At 39.2% G+C, this 24,553-nt stretch overlaps 2 protein-coding genes across 2 annotated transcripts; one reads left to right on the top strand and one right to left on the bottom strand.

The window, feature by feature from the left end:
- Positions 1 to 1,688: 1,688 nt before the first annotated feature.
- Positions 1,689 to 7,239, top strand: LOC144667536 (transmembrane reductase CYB561D2-like). The gene is made up of 3 exons (XM_078528964.1): positions 1,689 to 1,841; positions 2,061 to 2,098; positions 5,559 to 7,239. The coding sequence occupies exons 1-3, from the start codon at positions 1,694 to 1,696 to the stop codon at positions 6,066 to 6,068; spliced, it is 696 nt and encodes a 231-aa protein (XP_078385090.1). The 5' UTR covers positions 1,689 to 1,693; the 3' UTR covers positions 6,069 to 7,239.
- Positions 7,240 to 9,694: 2,455 nt separating this feature from the next.
- On the bottom strand, positions 9,695 to 24,539 carry LOC144629039 (uncharacterized). The gene is made up of 14 exons (XM_078487202.1): positions 24,332 to 24,539; positions 22,626 to 22,742; positions 22,216 to 22,323; positions 21,492 to 21,600; positions 20,572 to 20,671; positions 19,863 to 19,918; positions 18,499 to 18,554; positions 18,263 to 18,388; positions 17,635 to 17,729; positions 17,426 to 17,522; positions 13,352 to 13,455; positions 11,741 to 11,856; positions 10,855 to 10,945; positions 9,695 to 10,581 (listed from the first exon to the last, which is right to left on the bottom strand). Exons 1-14 carry the CDS (start codon positions 24,525 to 24,527, stop codon positions 10,420 to 10,422), a joined length of 1,533 nt encoding a protein of 510 aa, XP_078343328.1. The 5' UTR covers positions 24,528 to 24,539; the 3' UTR covers positions 9,695 to 10,419.
- Between the last annotated feature and the right edge of the window lie 14 nt (positions 24,540 to 24,553).

Genomic DNA, 24,553 nt, shown 5'->3' with positions numbered 1-24,553 from the left:
TCTAGAGTTCTGATTTGATTCATTTGTCTACAGGAGTTTGAAAAAGAAACAGACCGATTAAAAGTTCTAATCAATTTAATTCGACCGTGACGTAAGGCAGTCACGGAAATGAACACAAAACGTTTAAATGGTTTCTTAAATCATTCCTGTCCGCGATCAAACGTTCTTTTTGATTATCAGTATCAATTTATTTAAACCCAACTTAAAGCTTTAAATCAATAGGGGCATCAAAATCGTCTCCACTTGTATTGTAAACCACAACAGATCCTTAACTGCGTTACTGCTATGTTTAACGGAGTGTTGAAGACCCGCCGTGTTTAGTTTTGTTTACAGAACAAATTGAATGCAGATGATATTTCAAACATGTTTCATTTTTCTGGGCTTTTCTAGATTTACTGTGTTACAATTCTTACCTGAGAGTGTCTGTTTGCGTAATCTAAGCTAATCCACGAATTATTTCTCTTGGACAAATCGCATCTGCAAATACCTTGTCACTTTGTTTGGCACACTTGGGGTGGGAGAGTAAGGTTCAAGGAAATTTTAGGCAATAAGGGGCAAGATGGTTATGATAATACTATACTGCACTTTTCTTTAACACCGGGGTGGGGTGGGAGGGACGCTTTAAGATGCTGCCGTTTAAAGTTCACCCAGGGAGGGAGGAAGGCTAGGAAGGGGTGAACTCGTCAGTCTGGCTGTCCAGAATGTTGTATCCCTCGGCTTTGTTCTAAGCTTATTCTCCTTTGCAACATAGTTAGTAGAGGTTTGTAACCACTGCAAAACCCTGGCCGACGCGATGATCTGCTAACACAGCGCTTCAGCTCTTGTTTGCCAAACACAGTACACTCATACACACATTTCAGTACCTTGTCACACAACGTTTGTCACGCAAATTTTCCTTGAGAAACTATTGCGTGATTTGGACCAAAAGATTGAAACCGTAGGGGAGTCGGACTCACTTCAGAACAGAGTACTCAGAAAGTTTGTTATAAACAAATGAGAACTTTTTGAGAGGCGCAATGCCCTAACGATTGACGCTTTGGACTAAGTTTAAATTTGAGCCACGTTGGGATAGCTGCGTGGTGGCTACAAAACGAAGATCCAAAACCGAAAACTCCCTAGAAAACAAAGACCCCTTAAAAACGAAGATCCCCGCGAAAAAGAAGAAACCCCTCAAAAAGGAAGACCCCGCCCCTAGAAAACGCAAACCCCTTAAAAAAAGAAGACCCCTCCCCTCGAAAACGAAGACCCCAGGAAAACGAAGACCCCCTAGAAAACGAAAATCCCTCGAAAAACGGTCTGTCTTCGTTTTCTAGACACCCGATAGTTGTTTGGTATTCTTTGCAAGATACGTTACTTTTGTAGCCTCATATGTCCTCATAGTGCCTCTAAAAACATGCTTGGCTGCGTGCGACGTACCTAGCAAATCCTATGCAGGGGGGGGGGGGGGTGTAGTCGCTTTAACTGGGTTACGGTAGCCCTTTATGCTAAGTCAGCGAGTCTGAAAAACAGCCTTATTTTAGATGGGTGTTACTATAAATTTATTTCGTACCAGCTTGCAAAACGACCTTGGAAATAGCACTTTATCAGGGCCAAAATCTCTTTTAGCTTGTTTGCAACACCTGTGCCGGATACACGCGAAAAGCATCTATGGAATATCGACCCCTGAAAAAAGGCTCGGTTACCAATTGTAGCAATGAAAGAACAGTTTATCGTAGAAGAGCCAGGCGAGTTTGTTTCCGACAAAAGCACCGGCAATCAAGGAAGTAGTGTCTTCAAGATGGTTCATATTGTTGCTATAGGACTTCCTTTTCTGGTTATCTGGCTCGCTCAACCTGGATCAAGTAAGTTGTGATTGAAAATTCGTAAATTTATGAAGCCTTTTCAGTTTTGTGGAAGCACCCTGCAAAAAAATGTTGGTTAACTCAATGCAAAGTCTTTTGAGAGCTTATAAAGCAGTCACCTATCGTAGGTACTTTCCATTTCTTTTTTTTACTCAGTTTCTCGATTCCTGATGAATTTCTGTACTGATTAGTTGTTCTTATTTTACTTTTATTATTTAGGTCTGTTTTCATGGCACCCAACTCTTATGGCTTTGAGTGTAAGTAAAATTTAACACATAGCTGATTGGTGATCAATACATAGATATGAGAAATATCACATCTAGGAAAACTGTCTTTATTTACAAATGGTGATAGAAGTTATCCACACCAAAATTTTGCAAATAACTTGGTGCTTCAATTCTTGTTGATTTTGTTATTCATCAGTTCTAAATTATAGTGATCAATCACCATTTCTCCTCTCAATATCAAGACATTAGACACAGGGAGCAGAGGAACCTAATTCGACCTTTGTAAATATTAAAATGTTCGATCTATTTCGTAGCGCTTCTCCCGCCCTGGTTGCTGGTTATCTGATCATTTTGTTTACGCGACGGTTAAACCAGCGGGAATCCTGTTGCGCTTGGCGTAGCCGCAGGCTCAATGACCGTGGGCGCCACAAGATCGTTACACACTAAGAAAAGAGACAAGGGATGAAACAGATTTGAGCCAAATTTTCAATCGCCGATAACTCGCTACAGATTCAATCAATAAGCCTGATTTTCGGTATACGGTCTTACATTAATAGTATCTCGAACGCTGTTTAACCATTTTCGATGAAGATATTCATTAAACGAACCTTTCGACGATCGCTCTTTTGGCGTTAAAAGTTAGCTTTCGTACGATGTGCACCGCAACATAGTGGTGACGGAAATGCGTCATACCAGATGTCTGGTGTATAACCGTAAGTTATTTCACACGGAGTAGAGAGCCAAATTGGAGCTTTGAGCTTTAAAATGTTTAATCTATACACAGGGGACACAGGGAGAAGAAAAGCCAAATTTGAACTTTGTGTATATTTAAATATTCGATCGAAATCGTGGCGCTTGTCAAACGCTATCCGATCTTTTTGTTCACGCGACGGTCAGAGCGCTGGTATCCTGTTGCGCTTGGCCTTGCCGCAGGAAAAAAGACACCGCTTGGCATGAATTCGAATGAATCTTCTTTGCTCAACTCGTGTTATTTAAAAACCTGAAAAGAAAATATATCGGTTTACCAATAGCCTCCAATTGATCGTTCGATCGGTTGACCGATCGATCTGAATAAATATCGCAATAGTACAATTTGATATTACAAGTTTCTTGCGTACCATTGCACAGAGATGAATTTATTCCTACGATCTTTGCCCTTCACTTTTTTTCTGCAGCGGAAGACTTTCCATGGTCGAAAACATGTGTTTCATTTAAAATCTCCCTCCAAATCAGCTGTTGTTTTGAAATTTTAATTAGTAAAAGATGATACAACAAACGGCACTTCACTTCCGTCACCAGTATGTTGCGGTTCACATCGAACAAGTCACGTGGTATTATGTTTCATCCCTTGTCTCTTTTTCTTCTCGGCACTTCGTGCCTCGCTCGGAAAGCTTCGCTTTCCGTCCGTTGCCCTTCGGGCAACAAACGAACGGAAACCCGCTGCGATTACGCAACAGACTATGGAACGAGTTTCCCGCTGGCTTAACCGTCGCGTAAACAAAAAGATCGGATAACGTATGACAAGCGCTACGAAATAGATCGAACATTTTGATATTTACAAAGGTCGAATTTGGCTCCTCTGCTCCCTGTGCATTAGAAGCAAACAAGGAATGAAGGTCAAAAATTCAAATAGTGTGTACACTTTGGAAATATCCTGTAAAAAGCACCAAATATTTGAAATACCGGTAACTCTCCAGCAGCTAGGCATGACTGTACATCTGCATTTATGGTACTAGCAGACTTTTTCTTTGTATTTTATAGCAGATGGCAGAACTAGAGCAAAAGAAAGTAGGAAGTTGCCTGACATTACTAATTATAATCGAACGAAATCAAATTTTCAATCAAACTAACTACCGTATTTACTCAAATAAGCGCCGCCCCCGAATAAGCGCCGCCCTCGAATAAGCGCCGCATTTGGGACAAAAAAGATAATAAGTGCTGGCCCCGAATAAGCGCAGCAGTCCCGATGTTCTTCTATCCAACATTCTTGCAATACGCAGCTTTGTAAATGTTGTAAAGGCCGTGAACTTTGCCAAGAGACTGGACAAGACTGACAATCAAAGGACACTATTTTCAATTACTGTAAAAGATTAGATTCTTTATGGCGTCCAAATTTTAAATAAGCGCCGCCCTCGAATAAGCGCCGCACTTGAGGCGTGAAAAATTTAATAAGCGCCGCGACGCTTATTCGAGTAAATACGGTAATCGAACCCAATCACATGATTGGGTTTGATTGGGTTTGGTTATCGATTGGGTTCAACTGAGTTCAGTTATCGAACACAATCAAACTCTCACAAAATATTTTGAACAAGCGAACACAATCGAATGCTTGATTATGGGCTTGGTTGAGTTTGATTTTTGTTCCTTTGAGTGTGATAAGGTTCAATTGCGTTCAATTTGAGGCTTGATGGTGATCATGGAAAAACAACAGTCGACTCTGGTTTCACAGTCGGATTGCATTTGACTGGAAATGTAGGTGGTAGTATGCAAATAACGGGTGAATATGAGTATCATAAGCAGGTATATCCCAGAATAACAAATAAATAAACTGAATGGAAATTGCTTTTGTCAATTTTACTACTGTAGGAAAAAAGCTCACAAGTTATCCTGCCATCTGCCATTCCTTAGCCGCTTATTTCTTAGGTTTCTGTTAACATGTTCTGTACTCCAATTTGATTTCAAGTTCTCGTTAATTTCCCATCTTTAATCCTTGTTTATTCTTTCATTTGTAAAATAAATGTACTTTTCCATGCCCAAAGGTTATTTCAATAAAGATATTACTAGTCTAGTTAATTATCCTTTTGTAGCTGTTACTAAAACGGACTGTACAAATATCTGAATTTTAGATTTTTCAGTTATGTTCAATTGAGTTTGAATTACAGGTATGATTAGTTCGGAAATCAAATTATGCAATCAAACTCTCTCACAAATTTCTGGTTTCCATTGTGTTCGATTATCGAACAAGTCAAACTCAATTGTTCGATTAACTTCGATTGTGTTCGATTGAGGTTTGATAACTGAACAGTTTGATTAGTAACTTCGGGAAGTAGTGATGTTGAACTATTTTTGGAACTAATATTTTTTTTACATAAGTACCTTTGAATCATTCCAAGATTGCTCATTGACAAGTGTTTACTTCAGCCTAATGTAAATACAAGGCCACCACTTTCTATTCATAGCATAGCTTAAGAAAAGCACAAAGGCATGCTCTGATCAGTTCTCATCTAGCATTTACTATTTGTCTGTGTGTGGTTGGATGCTAAAAAATGCCTTCAACTTGAGTACACTTACATGAACTATAGGTAACAGAACATGGCACAAGCTCTTAAATTAAGGCATTAAAAAATCAGTGCTCAAACTTGTAGGTTTTGGTGTACAATCATTCATTTTCTACTCCAACACCCTCATTTTCTGTTCACTCAGAAAACTCGGGCCATAGTCTATTGGTAAATAATCTGTATAGATCAGTGTTTGTTTCCTTTTTACACAGTTTGGGTTCCTAATGGTTGAAGCAATACTGATGTTTTCTCCACAAAGTTCCCTAATCTCTTCTGCCCCTCGAGCTACCAAGGTCAAACTGCACTGGATACTCCAAACCTCAGCTGTGGTCGCCGCACTGGGAGGCTTCGCTGTGATTTACTATAACAAGAATGTTTACAACAAACTCCATTTTCAAAGCTGGCATGGACGCCTGGGATTCTGCTCGGTGATCCTTATCTGTTTACAATCTCTTCAGGGTGTCGGTGTTTTGTACTCCAAGCTGCCGTTCGCCAGCAGATTGAAACCCAGCCAATTGAAACAGCTGCATGCAGTGTGTGGCTCTCTTGTTTTTCTTGTCGCGTGCATCACTCTTTGCCTCGGTTTTTATTCCAATTGGTTTGTGAAGAATGTTAGTGTGTATATTCAGTACGGCAGTGTTTTATCGGCACTAGGTCTTGCCGGTGTTGTTATTGGACAGGTTTACACTGAATATGGCTTAAAAAGACGCCCTGGAACATAAATAATAAAATATTCCTTGTACACAATAGATGTTTCTCATGTAGACAAAAAAAGTTTTTAATCATGGAAGTACCCATATAGGTACTCTCCATTGAAAGTTATCATTAAAATATTTTTAGAAACCATTAACTTCCAAAAATAAGTTTGATTGACATATTTATTCGAAATTTATTTCCTTGGGCTTTCAAAAGGGCTTACCATCAATGTATCAACTTAAGGTCTATAATTGGGATTTTGGATTCAATAAAATTGAAAGAAGTCATTGGTACATTTACTCGCTTATTTTCATTCTTAGAATAGTGTATTTCTAAAACGTTGGTGTTAAAAGAATCTCAGATTTCAAAAAAACTTCCCAGTAAGCCGATATCAACTGAAACCAAAAGTCCCTGAACCAAACAATGAGTTATGACATCTTTTGTACGAATACCACTTGTAATGATGGAAAATACAAAACAAGTTTTATTGTATAACTAAGGCTTATTTAATTGAAAAAAAAAAACTATGTCATTGAGTCTTATTACTAGTTTTATAGGGAATGTCCATGGCCTTAGTTTTAGCCAAAGATGTTAGGGGGCTTGTTTTTGGAAGTTTATGCTGTATTAAAGTGTAGAGGAATTGATGTTTATTAATCCTTGTAGTTTGTAGAGTAGTTTGTATATTTAATCCTTGTAGTTTGTAGTGGATAGCATGTCACTATTATTGTAGATAATGTAACTCATTTCACTCAAAAGTAAAGGTTAATATATTAGTCCGTCAGTTATGAAATAAACTTGATAAATAATGTATTCGTCAATTTGCGCTTGCAAATTCTTCTTTCGTTTGGCTGAAAAACGAGTACTGCTGTCTTGAATGTACATGTATGTGCACACCCAGAAACAATGATTGTTTCTTCATCATGGTTCCTAATTTTTAGAAGTACATGTACGTTAGCTAGCCTGGGAATTCTGACGGTTTTTTGTTGTTACAGTTCATTGTTTTAAAAGACTGTTTAGCTAACGTGTAATATTCGAGAAACAGAAATAATATCAGTGATTATAAACCGTCTTTATCGCTTGCTCCATTTGAAAATGTAGTGGAAACGGAATACCTGTCGAAACCCTTACCCTTTCACTATTTTGGACAGAAAAGGTAACCCTTTTTCGATAGGAAAATGGTACCCTTTCACATACCTACTGCGGAAGGTATACTGCATCTCGTTTCTTTATTTTTCACTTGAATAACCACTAAAATACCTTATTCTTACTTATTTTCGCGAGTACAAAATTTTCGCGATTTCAAAATAATCTTGAAATTTAGTACGCGCGAAGAAAACATTGCGCGAAATTTAAACACGCGAAAATTAATACTATATTGTATGTCATAAGAACAAAAATTTAAATTGTTTGGAATTGCAACTATCTACCTTTAAAAATATCTTTCCGTTTTGTCTTTGACTAGCACCCTTCCTCTGATCACTGTTTCGCTCTAGTAAATTGGCCAAAACCTCTTTAGTACAGTCACCAAAGTTTCCGTTTGCATGCAGGTTTCTTGTAGTTACATTGCGCAGACTTTTGTACGTTTCCAGTAGTTACTTAGTCCAATCATTTACGACTGCTCCATAAAACACTGACAAAATCGCGAAATTTAATACACTTTTTCTCAAATTTTTCTTGCAATCGCGAAAATTAATACTCGCGAAATTCGGCTCTCGGACTTTCGCGAAATTTAAGTACGCGCGAAAATTAGTAAGAATAAGCGAGTCTGCGCGATATTTTAAGGGTTCTTTTAAATACTTAAATAACAGTTTTCCCTATCTTTTGGGATATGCCAACTCGTGAAATAAAAGAAATAAAATAAATTACTAAATTTAGAGAGGAAGCCACATCTGCTCTAGCTGGTTTCCATGCGGGTCCCCTTTTGGAATGTTGTTTTTTTCAGGAGGGAGGAAAACCGGACTGAACCCGGAGAAAAACCCATGAAGCAAAGACGACCATGAACAACTCAAACCTACCGTTTTATATACACGTATACAGCCTTGGTGTGGGGTGGGGGTGCTCCCTCGCGCAGAAGAGAGACGCTTTCAGGCTTGTTGTAAATAAAATGGTTGGGATTTCACGAATAACAATATGGGAAAGGATATGGAAAACTGACATTTTGGTTTTTAAAGGCCTGGCAAAACGAGGAAACATGTTTCCAGAAACATTTGTAGCGCGCGCATGTTTCCCAGTTTTTCCACCCAAGAAGCATTGTTTCCAGTGTTAATTTTGTTTCCAAGAAGCAAAATTTGCTTCTGCTACGCGGCAGAAACATTTCGTGTTTCCGCGCTGCATGGAAACATGCTTCCTCGTTTTGTCGGGCCTTACGAAGGGTTACTCGATCCAAGGGTACAGGAAAAGGATGCAGTGGGTCTACGTTAGTACGTGGAAGGGGTGCCATTTTCCATCAAAGGTATATCGAAAGGTGTTTCCTTTACTGTCAAACATGGAATGTATAAGGTTGAAGGGTTTGGACCTCGGTGTGGAGCCATGGAGCCTCCACGTGCAAAACTTGGCTGAGTGCCCTCTGGGACGTACGCACTCCCTTTAATTGCTGTTGGCGCGTTTTCGACAGCGCACGACAGCAGTTTTTACTCTGCTTGTTTGCCCCATTAATTGTTTTTCCGACAGGCGACATGGCTCCGAAACGGCGATACGAAGAAACTGAAATGACAAAGAACGACAAGACCGCCGCCGTAGAATTATGTAGGTGTCGGCGGGTCGAGCCCTGGCCGGGACACTGCGTCAGTTCTTAGCTTGGGCAAGACACTTCACTCTCACAGTGCCTCTCTCCACCCAGGTGTATAATATAAATGGGTACCGGCGAATTTACTGCACTGCTAGGGGTAACCCTGCGACGGACTAGTATCCCTTCGGGGGTGGCGGGGCATAGAAGTACTTTTAGCCGCTTAATGGTCCTATTAGGGACCGCGGAGGGGAAGGGGCTAGGGCGGCTTTATCCCCCTTGCATTTTACAGTAACAAGAAAAAATACAATAAATTAAGAAATATCTGTGCCCTGCCTATATTTCTACCCGCAGCAGATAACTGCCGCCGCGATATACATGACTGAACAGTAACTTGGCAACACAGAGTATCACGGCGGCAAGCCGAGATGTAAACATTCAACTTGTGAAGGCAATGTTATGGTAGGACTAAACGGTAGCACTGCAAAGCCATGTATATACCACCGACTGTGTAAAATAGAATAAGGGCACAGAGAACACAATTTGTTGTTCTGCTAAAATGGACCATGAATTAAAGTAATGAGTTTTTGACAATATTTATTAAGGACATCATAAAACGAGCTTTTTTATTGTAAGGGTGGTTAAAAACTGCTTTGTTCAGTCAAAGGTTTAAATGATGACGGTAATGAAGACTGAAAAGTAGCAGGAATGATAAAGTTCCTGTTTACAAGGCTCAAACTGTGAGAAGCAAAGTCTAGTCTACGAGGAAATAGACGTAACACCATGTACTTGCTGTTTAAGTAATGACATAATGAATTTCAGCATGCTTTATGATACAAAGAGGAAAATGACCTCAAGCTATTTTTTTAATAAGATTTTGCTTGGTTTCAAGTGTAATTTTGTCCAAATTGTAATCCATTTCCATATTCGCCATCGTCAACCTACCCTTGTCCAAGAGGGTTTTGTTTTGTTCGTTTTTTTTTTTAATTTTATATTTTTCATCTCAGTCGGGTTTAGCCAGAAAGCGGTATAAGACAAAACGAAAAACTCCGAGAGCAGGGTGCTGTAAGCCGTTCTCGCCTCCTTATAGGTTACAAATCATTTATTAATCAAGTAATGTTCTACAAAATTAAACAATTATTGTTCGGATCCCTACGAACTACAGGCGCTATGTTTAGTGTTAGTTTCTTTCTCTCGCACCTGTTACATGTAAAAAAGACAATCTTTTCGCTTTAAAGATGTTTGTTAAATTTGTTCCTTAGCAACCCAAATGGTTGCCATGGCAAAAAAGGTGTCCAGTAAATATGTAGAGGGTATTAACACCTTCATTCTCAGAGTCAAAGCTTGCTTCTTAATAAAATTTGAAGTCTGTTCTGCTGTACAAGGTGGTTCTAACTTTTAAGCCTCTGGATGAAACCCTAGTGTGTGACCATCCAAATGAAAACTACTGAGCAGTACTTTCATGTGGTACTGTTATTATGTTGTACAAAGTGGGCCGAATGTTTTAAGTCTGTGGATGAAACCCTAGTATGTGACCATTCAAATGAATGCTACTGAGCAGTATTTTCGCGTGGAGCTGTTTGTTTTTTCGTATTTTTCAAAATGACGTATTTTTCAGTTCTTGGGAGTAAAAGATTAAATATAACACTCTCTTAGTAATCATCTCCTCGACTGATCACTTCCTTCACTGTAGGCCTCAGTAGTATCGTGTGTTCAAACTGGGCAGTGTAACATCCCTTGATGTCACAGAGTGGTGGGTACGGGTCAACAACGCCGGCATCACACAAGTTCTTTAGAGCTAGAAGATACTTCGTCTGCAAGGCAAAAAAGAGAAACATCTTTAAGTGATAAGAAACGCGAACTGACCAATCAGAGTGAAGATTCTGTCCTCTTAACCAATCAGGTGAAGAAAAAACAATTGTAAACTGGCTCCCACGATTTTCCCGCGGTTTTTACCGGTTGCACGTTTTTTTCTTTGAGTTTTAGCTTCAGTGATTGGCTTTGCAAATACCTTCATTGTTTTTAGTTTTAGTCTGCCAGACATTACAAATGCACATGTACAGCAAGACATAAACGGAGCACATTACCTGGCCCAAACGATCCAGCCATCTTCTACAGAACGCCAGAGTTCCAAAGTTCTCGTTGATGACATTTAAAAGGGCCTTGGCTCTGGGCAACCTAACGAATGAAATCCGCAAGTATTAGGTTACAAATGAAATTGGTGCAGAAGACACGTCAAGTTTGAACGGTTTTTAACATTTTGCTACACTAAGGAATGTCTCTATAGCTTTTAGCAGATTGTGACGACAGTTCTTATTTTTCTGGTCAAAATATTCAAGGACGTTTCAAGAACTCCAAAGCAACAAAATGCAATTTTTCATTTTTTCATCAAAATGTAATAACTGACACAAAATGTAACAACATTTGCCACAAAATATAATTAGGTCGTATAGTGTGATTGTCCGGGGTGAGAGTAGACCTGAGAAGAACTGTTGTTGGTGACTGACGTTTCCACAACCTGAGCGAAAGTCATCTTCAGTGTCAAGTGAAAAGTTGTTGTCAATTATATATCTGGTTCGTTGAAGTGGATTGGTCAGTTTAGCCGTGATGTAATTGGCTGCAAGACTCGTGTAAAGTTTGTCAACAGTAATTGGTCAGTTTGATCCGTCTATTCTATCCGTCTATTCTATTCAAGTCGTTCTGCTTGCGGTTCGTTTGTCGGTTCTGTTTATGTCTTGAATAAGTCGTTTGAAAGGTGGACCGGTAGTTGTTTACGGTTTTTCAAGCACCAAAGTCACTCTTCAAGGCTTCAAAAGTTGGATTCAAATTCAAGGAGTTTCAAGGTACAAATAGGTCTATAGATATACTTATGCAATAACTCTCAAAAGTGTTTGACAGTCATCCTTTCAATATCCATCAACTTAAACTGACTTTGAAGGTCAGCCTCTATATCGTTTCATCTTCACTTCCTACCTCAAAGGAACATGTCCGACCTCGAAGTTCTTCATGTAGTGTGAACACTCCATATCATCATGGACCACGCCCTTGCCTGTACTGCCGAATGTCTCAATCGCAAAGAATTCACCCTCCTGAAATCAAAAGATATTTATTTAGTGGTACAAAACTAATTTGCATCAGGTAAATTTTAGAAGCAAGACAGTTGAGAATGCCAGAGTGAGAGGCAGGCACATACAAAATATGGGTCTTGCTCCTAGGGGTTGAAGGGGGAAGGGGGAGGGAAGGGGAGTCCGTTCCACAATCCCCCTTCCCTCCCCCCAAAAAAGAAAAATCCGAAAAGAAATAATTGCTTTCCAGTGTAACTGCATGATAAATGCTTTCAACAACGTTTTAAGAAAATGTCGAAATTAATATTACTGTTTAATTTTCCACGCACTTTGTGTAACCAATCTTGGGGAAATTTGCTCCTAAGGGTTGAAAGGTAGGTGGGAATCTGTCCCCGCCAATAAACCGACAAAAAAAGGGTTGAACTTTTCAGTGCAAGTGGATAATAAGTGCTTTCAACAACGTTTCAGTTAAGTGTCCAAATGTACATTACTGTTTTACACACACTTTGTGCAACCAATCTTGGGGGAATTTGGTGTCACATATATAATACTCTTGTAGCTAATCATTTCGCTTCTTACTTCTACTCTAAGAAAAACTTTGAAACCAGGTTGCTTTTTAAAGTAAGTGTCCGAAAGAGTTACAGTGGAACCCCAATATAACGATATGCCAAGGGAGCAGTAAAATTATATCGTTATATCGAGGAATCGTTATATCGTAACTCGATCCCGATATAACGATATGACCGTAAAATAACCGAAAATATCGTTATATCGGGGTAAACCTTACAAGTACTTTTTACTGCATATTAGAGGGGGATGAAGAAAATAATTTTGATAAGAAGGCTTAGAACACAGTATCATTTTCGTATATCATCGTACAAAGCTGTTTTTAGAAACGTTAGAGGTGACTCGATTACCGTAATGTTACTGCATTAAATTCGATGTTTTGCAAATAAAATGTGACGGTGTACTGATAATATCGTTATATCGGGAGGATTTTACGTTCGGTCCGCTAAATTCCCATCGTTATATCGGGAATATCGTTATAGCGAAGATCGTTATATCGGGGTTCCGTCCCATACATTTTACTGCAACTTTTGCCGGGACATAGAATATTCATCGTTATATCGGGAATATCGTTATATCGGGGCTCCGTCCCATACATTTTACTGTAACTTTTGCCGGGACATAGAATATTCATCGTTATATCGGGAATATCGTTATATCGGGGCTCCGTCCCATACATTTTACTGCAACTTTTGCCGGGACATAGAATATTCATCGTTATATCGGGAATATCGTTATATCGAGGATCGTTATATCGGGGTTCCAGTGTATAAACATGCAGCTTCTCCTTACAATGTCACTACATTTTCAACCAACCAGGAGATGAGAATAAAGAAATTCAACAACTAGGGGACATTGTCTTGATGTACCACCAAATTTCCAGAACTAACATTACAAGAAATGTATGGCGATCAGTTGGGAGAATTTATATTTTGAGCCGAGGTGCTCTCACCTCCATCTTTGTGGCTTCTCCTCCTTTGACAATAGGTACAGTTTTACCAGCATGGATTCTGTACGGTGCTATAGAATGACCATTGAGGTTTCTTATGGGTCTCACTGCCGAAAGAAGCAATATACAGTTAGAAATGTTCTCACTTCACCTCAAATCTTCTGTAGGGAGACCCCATTGTCGCTCGAAAAGGTGTTGGCTGCTTAAGACACTTGGGCCAGGGTCCGAAATTGCGCCTTCCTGGTCGCCAATGCGACTAAATATTGAGAGCTGGCGACCAGAATTTCACAACTGATCGCCCACTGGCGACTAAGTTGCTTTGTAAGAGTATTCAGAGAAATTGATTAAAAATAAAATTCGGAGCCGTTTTTTAACAATTTATTGACTCACTTTTTATCTTAGTGATGTCCTTGAGATAACACTGAAGTAAATTTCTCGCTACATAATGTATAAACTCCCCAACAGCTCAGCCAACAGCTGCGATCAACGGTAGTATCGAAAACGAAGACCCCGAAAACGAAGACCTAAGACCTAAGACCCATACGAAAACTAAGACCCATACGAAAACTAAGACCCATACGAAAACTAAGACCCATACGAAAACTAAGACCCATACGAAAACTAAGACCCATACGAAAACTAAGACCCATACGAAAACTAAGACCCGTACGAAAACTAAGACCCATACGAAAACTAAGACCCATACGAAAACTAAGACCCGTACGAAAACTAAGACCCATACGAAAACTAAGACCCGGCCAAAACCAGCGTTACCAAGAGTTGCGTGACATTCTGTTATTATTATATAATAATAATAACAGAATAATATTGAAGCAGACTGAGCGTACTGAGAACGTACTACTGAAATCGAAAATCAATGAGCGCTTTCCATTTACATGGAATTTTCGGTGAGAATTTTTCGACAAATGGAACGCTACAGTTATTTCAACACGTAAACGGAATGAAAAGATGCTGTTCCTTTTCAAAATTCCATTCTGATAGCACTGCGGGAGCCTAGGTCACACATGACTTGCCAAGGTTTTTAATCTTTTGGTCGGGGAAATGAGACAAGTACAAATATCGAGTGACATTTGTACTCGTTTTGCGCGATGTTTGTACTCTACGAATCAGTGTTGGATAAGAATAACATTGAAGCAGACGAGTACTGAGAACGTATCGATCAAGTTTCATTGAAATCCTACAAATATTTGTCTTTAATTTTGAAGTGAGTACGCCTCGTTACGCGCTACAATTAACTCCTTGTTGATGATGTTACTGGAACTAAAGCTAGGCAAAACCGTAACCAAGGAAGATTTGGGAATGCTCAAGACCGGCAGTTTGAACGCCGCCATCATACGGCCAGCGCGAACTCTGCAAATTTCCCCGCGTGAACTTAAAAAAAGTGATTGACATCTCCTGTTTGTTTTAAGCGGACCTCTCAGGAAATAGTACAGTTGTAGCTGCAAAGATGATTACAGGCTTTCGATCCGTTTTTTTTTTTTTTTTTGGTTTATTAGTTGGTTTTTGCAATCGCTAAGTCCATTTCGCATGGAATCGGTTTTACGGATACGGAATATTTGGGTAAAAAATTATAGGGATACAGGATTTCTTTTTTCATTATGAAAATCGATAGGGGATATTTGTGAAAAAAATAATGGGACACGGGATATTTAAACAAGAGAATTGAGGATATCCCCCCCTCTCCGCACCCTTCTACGCGGATGTAAAGCGAGAAATAATAATCGGGTAGCGAAGTTTATTGAAGCAAGTATTGTGCGCGTTAAGATTTCGATACGGTGCATTACTGTTGGAGACTTTGGCTGTCTCTTCTGTGACGCAGCAACCGTTTTCGATCAGGTTTTAGTTTTCGATCAAGTCTAGATTTTTGATCAGTAGTACGTTCTCAGTACGCTCAGTCTGCTTCAATATTATTCTGTCATTATTATTAATGTCACGCAACTCTGGGTAACGCTGGTTTTGGCCGGGTCTTCGTTTTCGTATATACGGTCTTCGTTTCGTATGGGTCTTAGTTTTCGTACGGGTCTTAGTTTTCGTATGGGTCTTAGTTTTCGTACGGGTCTTAGTTTTCGTATGGGTCTTAGTTTTCGTATGGGTCTTAGTTTTCGTACGGGTCTTAGTTTTCGTATGGGTCTTAGTTTTCGTACGGGTCTTAGTTTTCGTATGGGTCTTAGTTTTCGTACGGGTCTTAGTTTTCGTATGGGTCTTAGTTTTCGTACGGGTCTTAGTTTTCGTATGGGTCTTAGTTTTCGTATGGGTCTTAGGTCTTAGGTCTTCGTTTTCGGGGTCTTCGTTTTCGATACTACCGCGATCAACACGATTCGAACATTGCAAGCCGCCGAAGCCGCCATGTTGTTTTCCTCAGCGGTTTTCCCCATGACACTATTGCAGGCGCGCCCAGACATGTGCTTTCTTTCGCATCCAATGGTCCATGCAATGAATATTTATTCTGGCGATGTCATGTCCGCGGACACGCTGAAATATTTCCGTCATTTACTTGAAACTGGTAAGGCTACAGATGCAAAAAACTTTGTGGAAGATTTAGACATTTCCAATTACATGCCAGGCTACTAAGCTACGACGTTCCACGAACGCAACACGTTCTTGTTGTCACTGTGTTGAATGAAAAACTACCTGTCGAAATATGTCAGAAAGTTGGTGGAAATGATGTTTTTTATATTATTAAAGAGCGGAATGTTTGGGTAAGACTGTAAAGTATTTTCCGTTTAAATGTTAGAGAGTTAACATTCGATAAAGAAGACTTTTTAAGACTCTACTTATAGGCGGGTACAGCATTTCTTTGAGTGATTGTCATCCGTTGTTTTGTGGTATAAGTAAGCTGTTTTTGAGCATATGAATGGCCAAAAATACACAAGAAGAACAAGTGTTTCGTCTTTTAAGTGTAAAAGGAAAGTCAATCGAAAAACATTGGCGACCAGAAGTTGCCATCTGGCGACTAAAACTTTCGGTCCGGTCGCCAGGTGGCGCCGATGTAAAAAATTTAATTTCGGACCCTGTTGGGGGTTTAAAATTTTCGTGCTTGTATGTGGCTGGACTCCTGAGACCTGGAAAAATGCCCCCTAAGAAAAGGTGCCCACTTGTTTTGGAATGAAGAGGCACCAGCTGTAATGTTTTGGGAATGCTGTAAACTTTTCTCAGATTTCCCAAGTTTTTGTCTGTTAGGGACCATTCAATTTTTGTGGGGTGGGGGGGCTGGGGGGGGGGGCTGGTGGGATTTGAAAGATAGACACTGTTATATATAATGGCCCCCCTTCTTCATAGGAAATTTTTACCTGCACCCCCCTCGAAATCCAATTTTTCTCAATGACCCCCCCCCCCCAAAAAAAAATTAATAAATAAAAACCCAATAATCAAGTAAAATTAAAATTTATCAAGCCTTATGACTAAAGAATGTATCAGTTGTTCAGTCATAATAAAAGACAAACTACATCCCCCCAAATAGCTGACATTGCCTCAACTGTTTGTTTGCGGATGCCGTTTGTTAGTATGGTTTGTCTGCAGTTGTAACCAATATGCTGTTTGGTTTAGTTAATGGCCTTTGGTACATAACAAAGTATGGGGGTCCGGGGGCATGCTCCCTCTGGACAATTTGAATTTCTGAACCTCAGGAATGTTATTTTGTGCATTCTGGCAAGATTTTTAACTATTACAGAAGCCCTCATTCAGTGACCCCCCCTTACAGACCATTTTTTTTGGCTGCCCCCCCTTTGAAGCCATATTTTTTGGGCTGCCCCCCCCTCAAATCCCACCAGCCAGCTCCCCCCCACCTCAAAAAAAAAAAAAAAAAAAATGAACGGTCCCTTAAGCACCAACGTTTATTGCTTTTTAGCAGACATGCTACTCTTCTTTGCATTTGTCATTTGGCGCGCCACAGAGCACTTCCACCCCCATTAAGTTAGTGGGGAAAATCGTTGCATTACCACCGTGACAAAGCGTTGCGTGACCATGACAAGCCGTTTTGTGACATCAAAATAATGGCTGCAAAGGAAACTACAGACTATAGACACAAAATACAAATCATGCGTGGGAAAATCAAACCTTGGTATGTTTTTCCATCAAGTTCAACTTCATAAGATTCCATGACCTCTTGTATGGCTTCACCAACATCACACAGTCTTACATCAATACCAGATTCCTGCAAGAGAATATGGCAATTTTATTCTGTTTGTCACTCACAAGACAGATGCCACACTATTTCACGCAAAATTAAAATGTCTCTTTCCATTTAAATAACCCATATACTTTACCCTGATTCCAGTGTTAGTGGCATCTTTCACTGCTGCAAGCAGATTGTCATATCGTGGGTTGAAAGACACTGTGAATGCGCAATCAATTATTCTCCCTGAAAAAAAAAACACATCTTAAGATGATGTTAACATCCAAATCTGTTAAGATCGTCTTAACATGTAAGCATCGTGTTAACATCCATGTTTATTGTCAACATGTTAACAACAGGTTAACATGCTTACACATTAACATCGTTAACACAATTTTATTTCATAGTTTGATGTCAACTTGAATCTACATCAGAGTATATATACAGTAATTATGTTAAAATTGTAACATAACATGCTAACATGTTAAAAAAATACACGCAAAGGGGTGTAAATATACAAATAAATTTCTCCCTTTCAATCCAAAGATGCGCATACCAGTGTAATCAGTGCTTTTTATTACATGTGTGCAAAATTATGCGCAGCTATATGTTTGCCCTGTGTAGGTGCTGCAATGCATGTGAGTAGTACTGTATATATCCAGGGCTAGAGAGACCTTCTCCTGCCCTGTGTATATCCTGTAACTAGGTGCGAGGGTGTGATAACAAAAGAATTCTTAGGTCTGTACTTAAGGTATTGTGTAGTTTTCTTTAAACCTCACCATTCACATGGGTTCCAAAGTCAATCTTGCAAACGTCGTCATATTGTAGAACTGTCTTGTCCCCTGCATTGGGTGTGTAATGTGCAGCACAGTGGTTCAGAGAACAGCCAGTGGGGAATGCCAAACCTAGAAGAAACAACATGCACTTGTAATCTTACAAGAGCCTGAAATGCAGGGAAACAACTTCAAACCCATCAAACCAAAAAATGTACAGCATGAAATTGACCATAGCTTACCTGCTTTAAGCTTGTTTTCATTGATTAATTTCCGAGAAGCTCCCTCTAATTTTTCACTGTTAAAAAGAAATGAAATAAAAATTGCTTCTTAAAGTGCCTATGAAATGAAAATCAAGTTGAACTCATATGAAAGGCCTTTCAAAATGAAGAAAGATAGTGTTTTCATTTTTCTGATATCTTTTCTCGTTCCAGAGATATTAACGATTTAGTATTATGCAAATTAGATAACTGATGACGTCATAAGTTTGACAGAAATTGGTGTAAAACACAAAATCAGTAATATCTCTGTAAATACTAAAGCAAAGTAATTGAAACTTGGCACCAGTATTGTACCCTAAGAAATACACCACATGGTACATATAATTATGTTGCTATGGCAACACTTTAGGTCCCAGTCTTTTTCTTCTTTGAATCAAATATCACGATTTATGGCTTTACAGTGAGAAGTAAATGGTGTCATTCCAAACATACGCAATGTGCTCATTGCGCTAGGCACCCAAATGACCCTAAAGATGGGGGATAAGGTTTGGAATGGATCAAAACCCAGGATTGCTATATCCACATGAAAGAGATCTGGAACCGAGATTGTTGCCATAGCAACATCAAAATATGCAACATGTGGTGTATTTCTTGGGGTACAATACTGGTGCCAAGTTTCAATTATTTTGCTTAAGTATATACAGAGATATTACTGATTTTGTGTTTTTACACCAATTTCTGTCAAACTTATGACGTCATCAGTTATCTAATTTGCATAATACAAAATCGTTAATATCTCTGGAACGAGAAAAGATATCAGAAAAATGAAAACACCATCTTTCTTCATTTTGAAAGGCCTTTCATATGAGTTCAACTTAATTTTCATTTCATAGGCACTTTAAGGAGAAAAAAGCTTTGAAAGATACAGGGTTCGTACAGGTCATGGAAAACCTGGAAAGTCATGGGAATTTAGAATTTTATTTTCCAGGCCTGAAAAGTCATGGTGTGGGTCATGGAAAGTCATAAGAATTTAATGGTATAAATTGTACAAAGTAAATAAGGCAGGTTATTTTTTGAAAGAAAAGGGGTAAAAACGTACCCAAAATCAAAATCATTTTTTTAACATTTAATTCCTAGAAAAATGCCCAAATTTAAGTCATTGAAAGCCTTAAGTCATGGAATTTCAAAGGCTCAAAAGAGTTTAAACACTGGAGATAAAACAAGTGGGGGATTTTGAAATGGCTTTAAGTTGCAGTTTTGGGGTAGATACACATGCACAGTGTGCTTGATGGATGACTGCGGTGTCGTGTACTGGTGCAGTTCAGGAAATGGGGAAATCACCAATTAATGTCTTATTTTAATTTTTTAATTTTTGGCCTACTTACCAGATCTCTATCATAGTCAGTCCAGGCTTAATAAAACCCTGCACATATTTTCTGACCTGCGAAATAAGAGATTAAACAATTTAAATTCATTATCAGATAATGAGGTTTGGAATTTTGTGTGGAAGTCGAGTTTAGTGCGGAAGTTGAGTTTAGTGTCAATGGATGTTGAGTTTTATGTGGATTTGCTTGAAAGTCAAGGTTTATGTGGAAGTCGAGTTATATGTGGAAGTAGAGTTTTGTGTGGAAATTGAGCTTAATGGATTTAAGGATGTACAACTGTGAAGTCTATTTAATATCAAATGTGGCATTGCCCTACCTACTGATTTGAACCTAAATTCTTCCCCAATTATCAAGCATACATGTCAAGAGAATTTAAAGGTTGATCAGAAAAGTCTGTGTCGAGCCAAGTGGCCCATACAGGGCGAAGCTTATCCCGGTTTCTGTAGCATGAAGCGACTAGAGGTATTTCTACTCCCCCCTGGATGAGATGCTAGTCCATCACAGGGTTACCCTAAGCATTTTTTCACTGGTACCCATATTTTATACACCTGGGTGGAGAGAGGCAATATGAAAGTAGAGTGTTTGCCCAAGAACACAACACAATGACTCTGGCCAGGCTCGAACCCGGACAGCTCTATCCAGAGTCCAGCGCGCTAACCATCAGAGCACCGCGTGCCTCCAGCTGATTATAGTTATGTACACTCAGTACCTGTCTGTGAGCCTCAGCAGCTTGTCTAACGTCACTATACAGGTCATGATGTGCGCGATCCAATGCTCTCTTCTCTTCATTGGTTTCACGCCACAGATTACTAAGTAGCAACAAAACAGTTACTAGTTTGTACTTTATAATACAGAGAGAAACATTTATTTCAGTAATTGAAGTCATACTTTGAGCTCAATTTTGAGCCCAGAATCTATTTAACAAATAGATTCTATTTTGTCGTGCGTCTGTTCAGTTATAGATCACAGATGACGTCAAAATGTGGTAAGAACAAAAAAAAAGCCCATGAGTCGCTAGGCGAGTAGGTCACTGTTGTTCTTACCACATTTTGACGTCTTCTGTGATCTATAACTGAACAGACCCACGGCAAAATTGAATCTATTTGTTTTATATAATAAAACTCTGATTTGGACTATGGACTCTGATCACACGCGCGAGTCACACCACCGCGTGATGTCATCTATGCGTCTGTACTCTAATAGATCATAAGTAAGAACCAATCAAAATGCGCGTAGAATTCAGGTTATTATATAATGGTACATAACATGTTATTATTTCACTGTACAACACAAATATGCTGGTGTGATTCAGGTAACCCCCACCATTTTGTCAGGTACCCAGCTGTATGCATTACACATTGTTGGGGAGGGGAGGGGAGGGGAGGGGAGGGAGGGGAGGGGCAAACTCTGGTTAACTCCACTGGGGCAAACTCTGGTTAACTCCACTGCTGGGGCAAACTCATACAGCTACAAGAAATAGCCCAGCAAAATCAAACATTATGTTAGAAATTTAGTTTTCCTGGCGGGGGCAACTGCCCCCCACTAGGTACGGCGCTGGAGGGGAGGGGCATTGTGACCATTGATCGTACCTGATCAATGAGAATAAATTCCAGAAACTATATCACTTACTCATCTTTGTAGCTCAAGATTTGTCCGACAGGAAAGTTGCCATTGGGAAAAAGTTCTGATATGGCCACAGTAGGAGGATCCGTCTGCTGCGTGGCTGGCTGAGGACTTTCTGATATTCAAACAAGGATTCAATAAAATGGAACTTTGAATATTATACATCCAGCACATGCAATCGAACAAAACTGAACCAAAAATCTATCAAACCTTGTCAGTAATCAAACAAAAATAATGGAACATTTATTTTGCTGTGAGTTCGATTTTTGAACCAATAGAACACAATCAAACTCAAACTGATTTGATTTTGTTCGGAATCCCTCTCTTGATAAGTAAATCACGCAGGCAAAACTAATCAGGAGGACGGTGCATGGTACTGTGAATGTCCGCATTATAAACAAACAGGAGTTCGGCAATCGAATGTTCAATTGAATACGTTTGTCGACTGTTCGGTAATCAAAAGTAATCGAACATTCGTTTTTGTTAAATTGACCAAATTTTTTAATCGTGAGTTCAGTTATGTTTTGATTACCAATTGGGTTCGATTACCGAACATTCGATTGAATATACCGGGTATACATGTTAGACTAACAGTTTCACAATTCTGGCCCTAACTCCCACCAAGGGGTGAGGAACTAAGCTAAGCTACAGTTTTACAAACAAAAAAACAAATTTAAATAATTGTTAAAATAATAAATGCCTAATAATAAATATAATTTCTTGTTCTTACCTAGCTGTCCATCTGCTGATTTTGCTCCTGCTGGCTTTTTCTTCTTCTTTTTCTTCTTCTTACTGGGAGCTGCGACACTGTTTTCTCCATCTTGTGCTTCTTCACAATCTAAAAGTGCAAAAAAAAAAATTTTAAGGAATAGGAAGAAGCTTAACTGTAATTTCACAAGGGTGGGGGTGTTCGCAGAGGATGACAACACTGAAGCCAGGCATACAATGTATTTGAGAACAGGTTGACCTCATGTCTCAACTGAATCGAAGGAAGTGGTGTTGGGCGTGTATTTTGTGAAACAACACGTTGGAGTTATAAAACAACAAAGCAAATACAATTTATTATAAAAAAATAATTTATAAATAATACACTAATTATAATTAAAACGGATTCATTAATTAGTTAATTAATTAGTTCACCTGCTTCATCTTGTTGCACACCATTCTCTGGTTCTGCAGCGGGATCAGTTGCGCCGTTCTTTACTTCAGGTCCATTCACTTCTCCATTCATTACTTCAGCAGTTTGTTCTCCACCTCCTGTCAAGTTTGAATTTTGTTTTAGGGTAAAAGTAAAAAAAGGAGTCTACATATGAGCCAAGTGGCCCATCAGGTTGGTGCTTATCCTGGTTTCCATAGACCCTTTGCATAAATGGTGTCTGCATTCAGGGTGCGACAAAAATGTAAAACTCAGCTTGCCCTTCAGGCAAGCTTTTATTTCATCTCACTAGCCCGAAGCTTTGAGGAGCTAGCCCGATAGTAATTTGCATAATTAATTTTATGCAAATGTGCATATTAAAAGTTGGACATGCTCAAAAGTTAAAATTGTTCTAATTTTGAAGACAATAAAATTGCAAAAAATCAAAACAAAAATAAACTAAAAATCTGTAACAATAAACTAAAACACTTACGACAAGCCTTCAAACAAACACAATATATTAGATTTTATGGCAACGAACTTTGTAGCTAATGTGAAGGATCCTTGATAGCCATGCATTTCAAGGGACATAATCCATATGCATACATGACGCACCCAATGCTCAGGTTTGCAAAGGATTCTGGGGCGAATTCAAACACAGTGTCGCCATTTGCAAGTTTTCGCAAGTGATGGACTATTTTACGGCAAAGCAAAAGGGTGGATTGGAGCAATATGACTTCTTTTCTTATTTTGATTGTTTAAAAAGCAAAGATTTTCCAATATGATTTCAGGAAGGACTTTATACCCGAGAAAATGGCTGTTATTCATCTTTACACAGAGAAATGTAGTCGCCACATTGGCGACTTAATTAAAGTTTTTAGTCACCAAGGTTGAAATTTTGGTCGCATTGGCAACAAGTAAGTTGCAATTTTGAATCCTGTTTTTCCTCATGAATTGTCTGATGCACACTTATTTCTGAAGGTTGCCATAAGGTGAAAAAACAATGTTGCTTACCCGTCGGGCAACCCGGGATCAGAAGATGCTAGCCCGATGAATCATTTCACTAGCCCCGGGCTATCGGACAGCACTTTTGTCGTGCCCTGGCATTTGACTAACAATACTACTACCTAAGCTTCACATTCGCGTTAAAAATCCTTTGCCTGTAAACATCCACACGAGGCTAAAGATGTACAAAGGTGCAAGTCACTAGGTAGGATCTTGGGGCATGCCCCAAGAAAGTTTTAAAATCTAGAAGCTCTGAAATGCTATTTCAGCATTTCTCATAAAGTATTTCTTCAAAAAAATCAATTTGGTTTACAGGGGATTATTTTCCCGACCAAACGCGTATTTTTTTAATATTGGGTTAAAATCTAGACGTGGCAAGTGAAGAAGTCTTGACTCTTGCTGGCTGCAGACCTGTTATGCAAAACAGTGTACCTTTGATGTAACTGCATGCATACGCAAAATGTACCATGTACAGAAACAGAGAAGAAAACAAATTATAACTGATTTACACGGTTCCACAAGGCGTCACAACATAAGCTTTTTATCAACGTAGATGAAACCCGTTCGAAACAAAAAGGAAAACTTGGTTAACTAACATACGCGTCAAAACACAGATTAAATTACGGATTCTAAACGTGCACTGTCATCATATCGCTATCAGCTAGTTTCGATTCCCCACATGTTTCTCAGTCAAACATAAACAAACCTTTCTTCTTTTTCTTCTTCTTCTTTTTCTTCTTACTTGAAGAACTTTCACTGGCTTCTTGTAAGTCTTCAACTTCGTCATCGCCATCTTCAGGCATCTCGTCAATCTTTTCTTTTTCCAAGCGTGGTTCTTCAGTAAGAACGTCAGGCGGCGCCATCTTGAATCTTGAACACCACGGACTGAGTAACCAGGCCATGTAACCAGGCTTGGAATGCAACACCG

This window comes from Oculina patagonica, chromosome 10, assembly GCF_052425735.1.
Source record: "Oculina patagonica isolate OP01 chromosome 10, crgOcupat, whole genome shotgun sequence".
Taxonomy (NCBI): Eukaryota; Metazoa; Cnidaria; class Anthozoa; order Scleractinia; family Oculinidae; genus Oculina; species Oculina patagonica.
The sequence above is the reverse complement of the archived record's forward strand: the minus strand, read 5'-3'. Positions and strand labels throughout refer to the sequence as shown.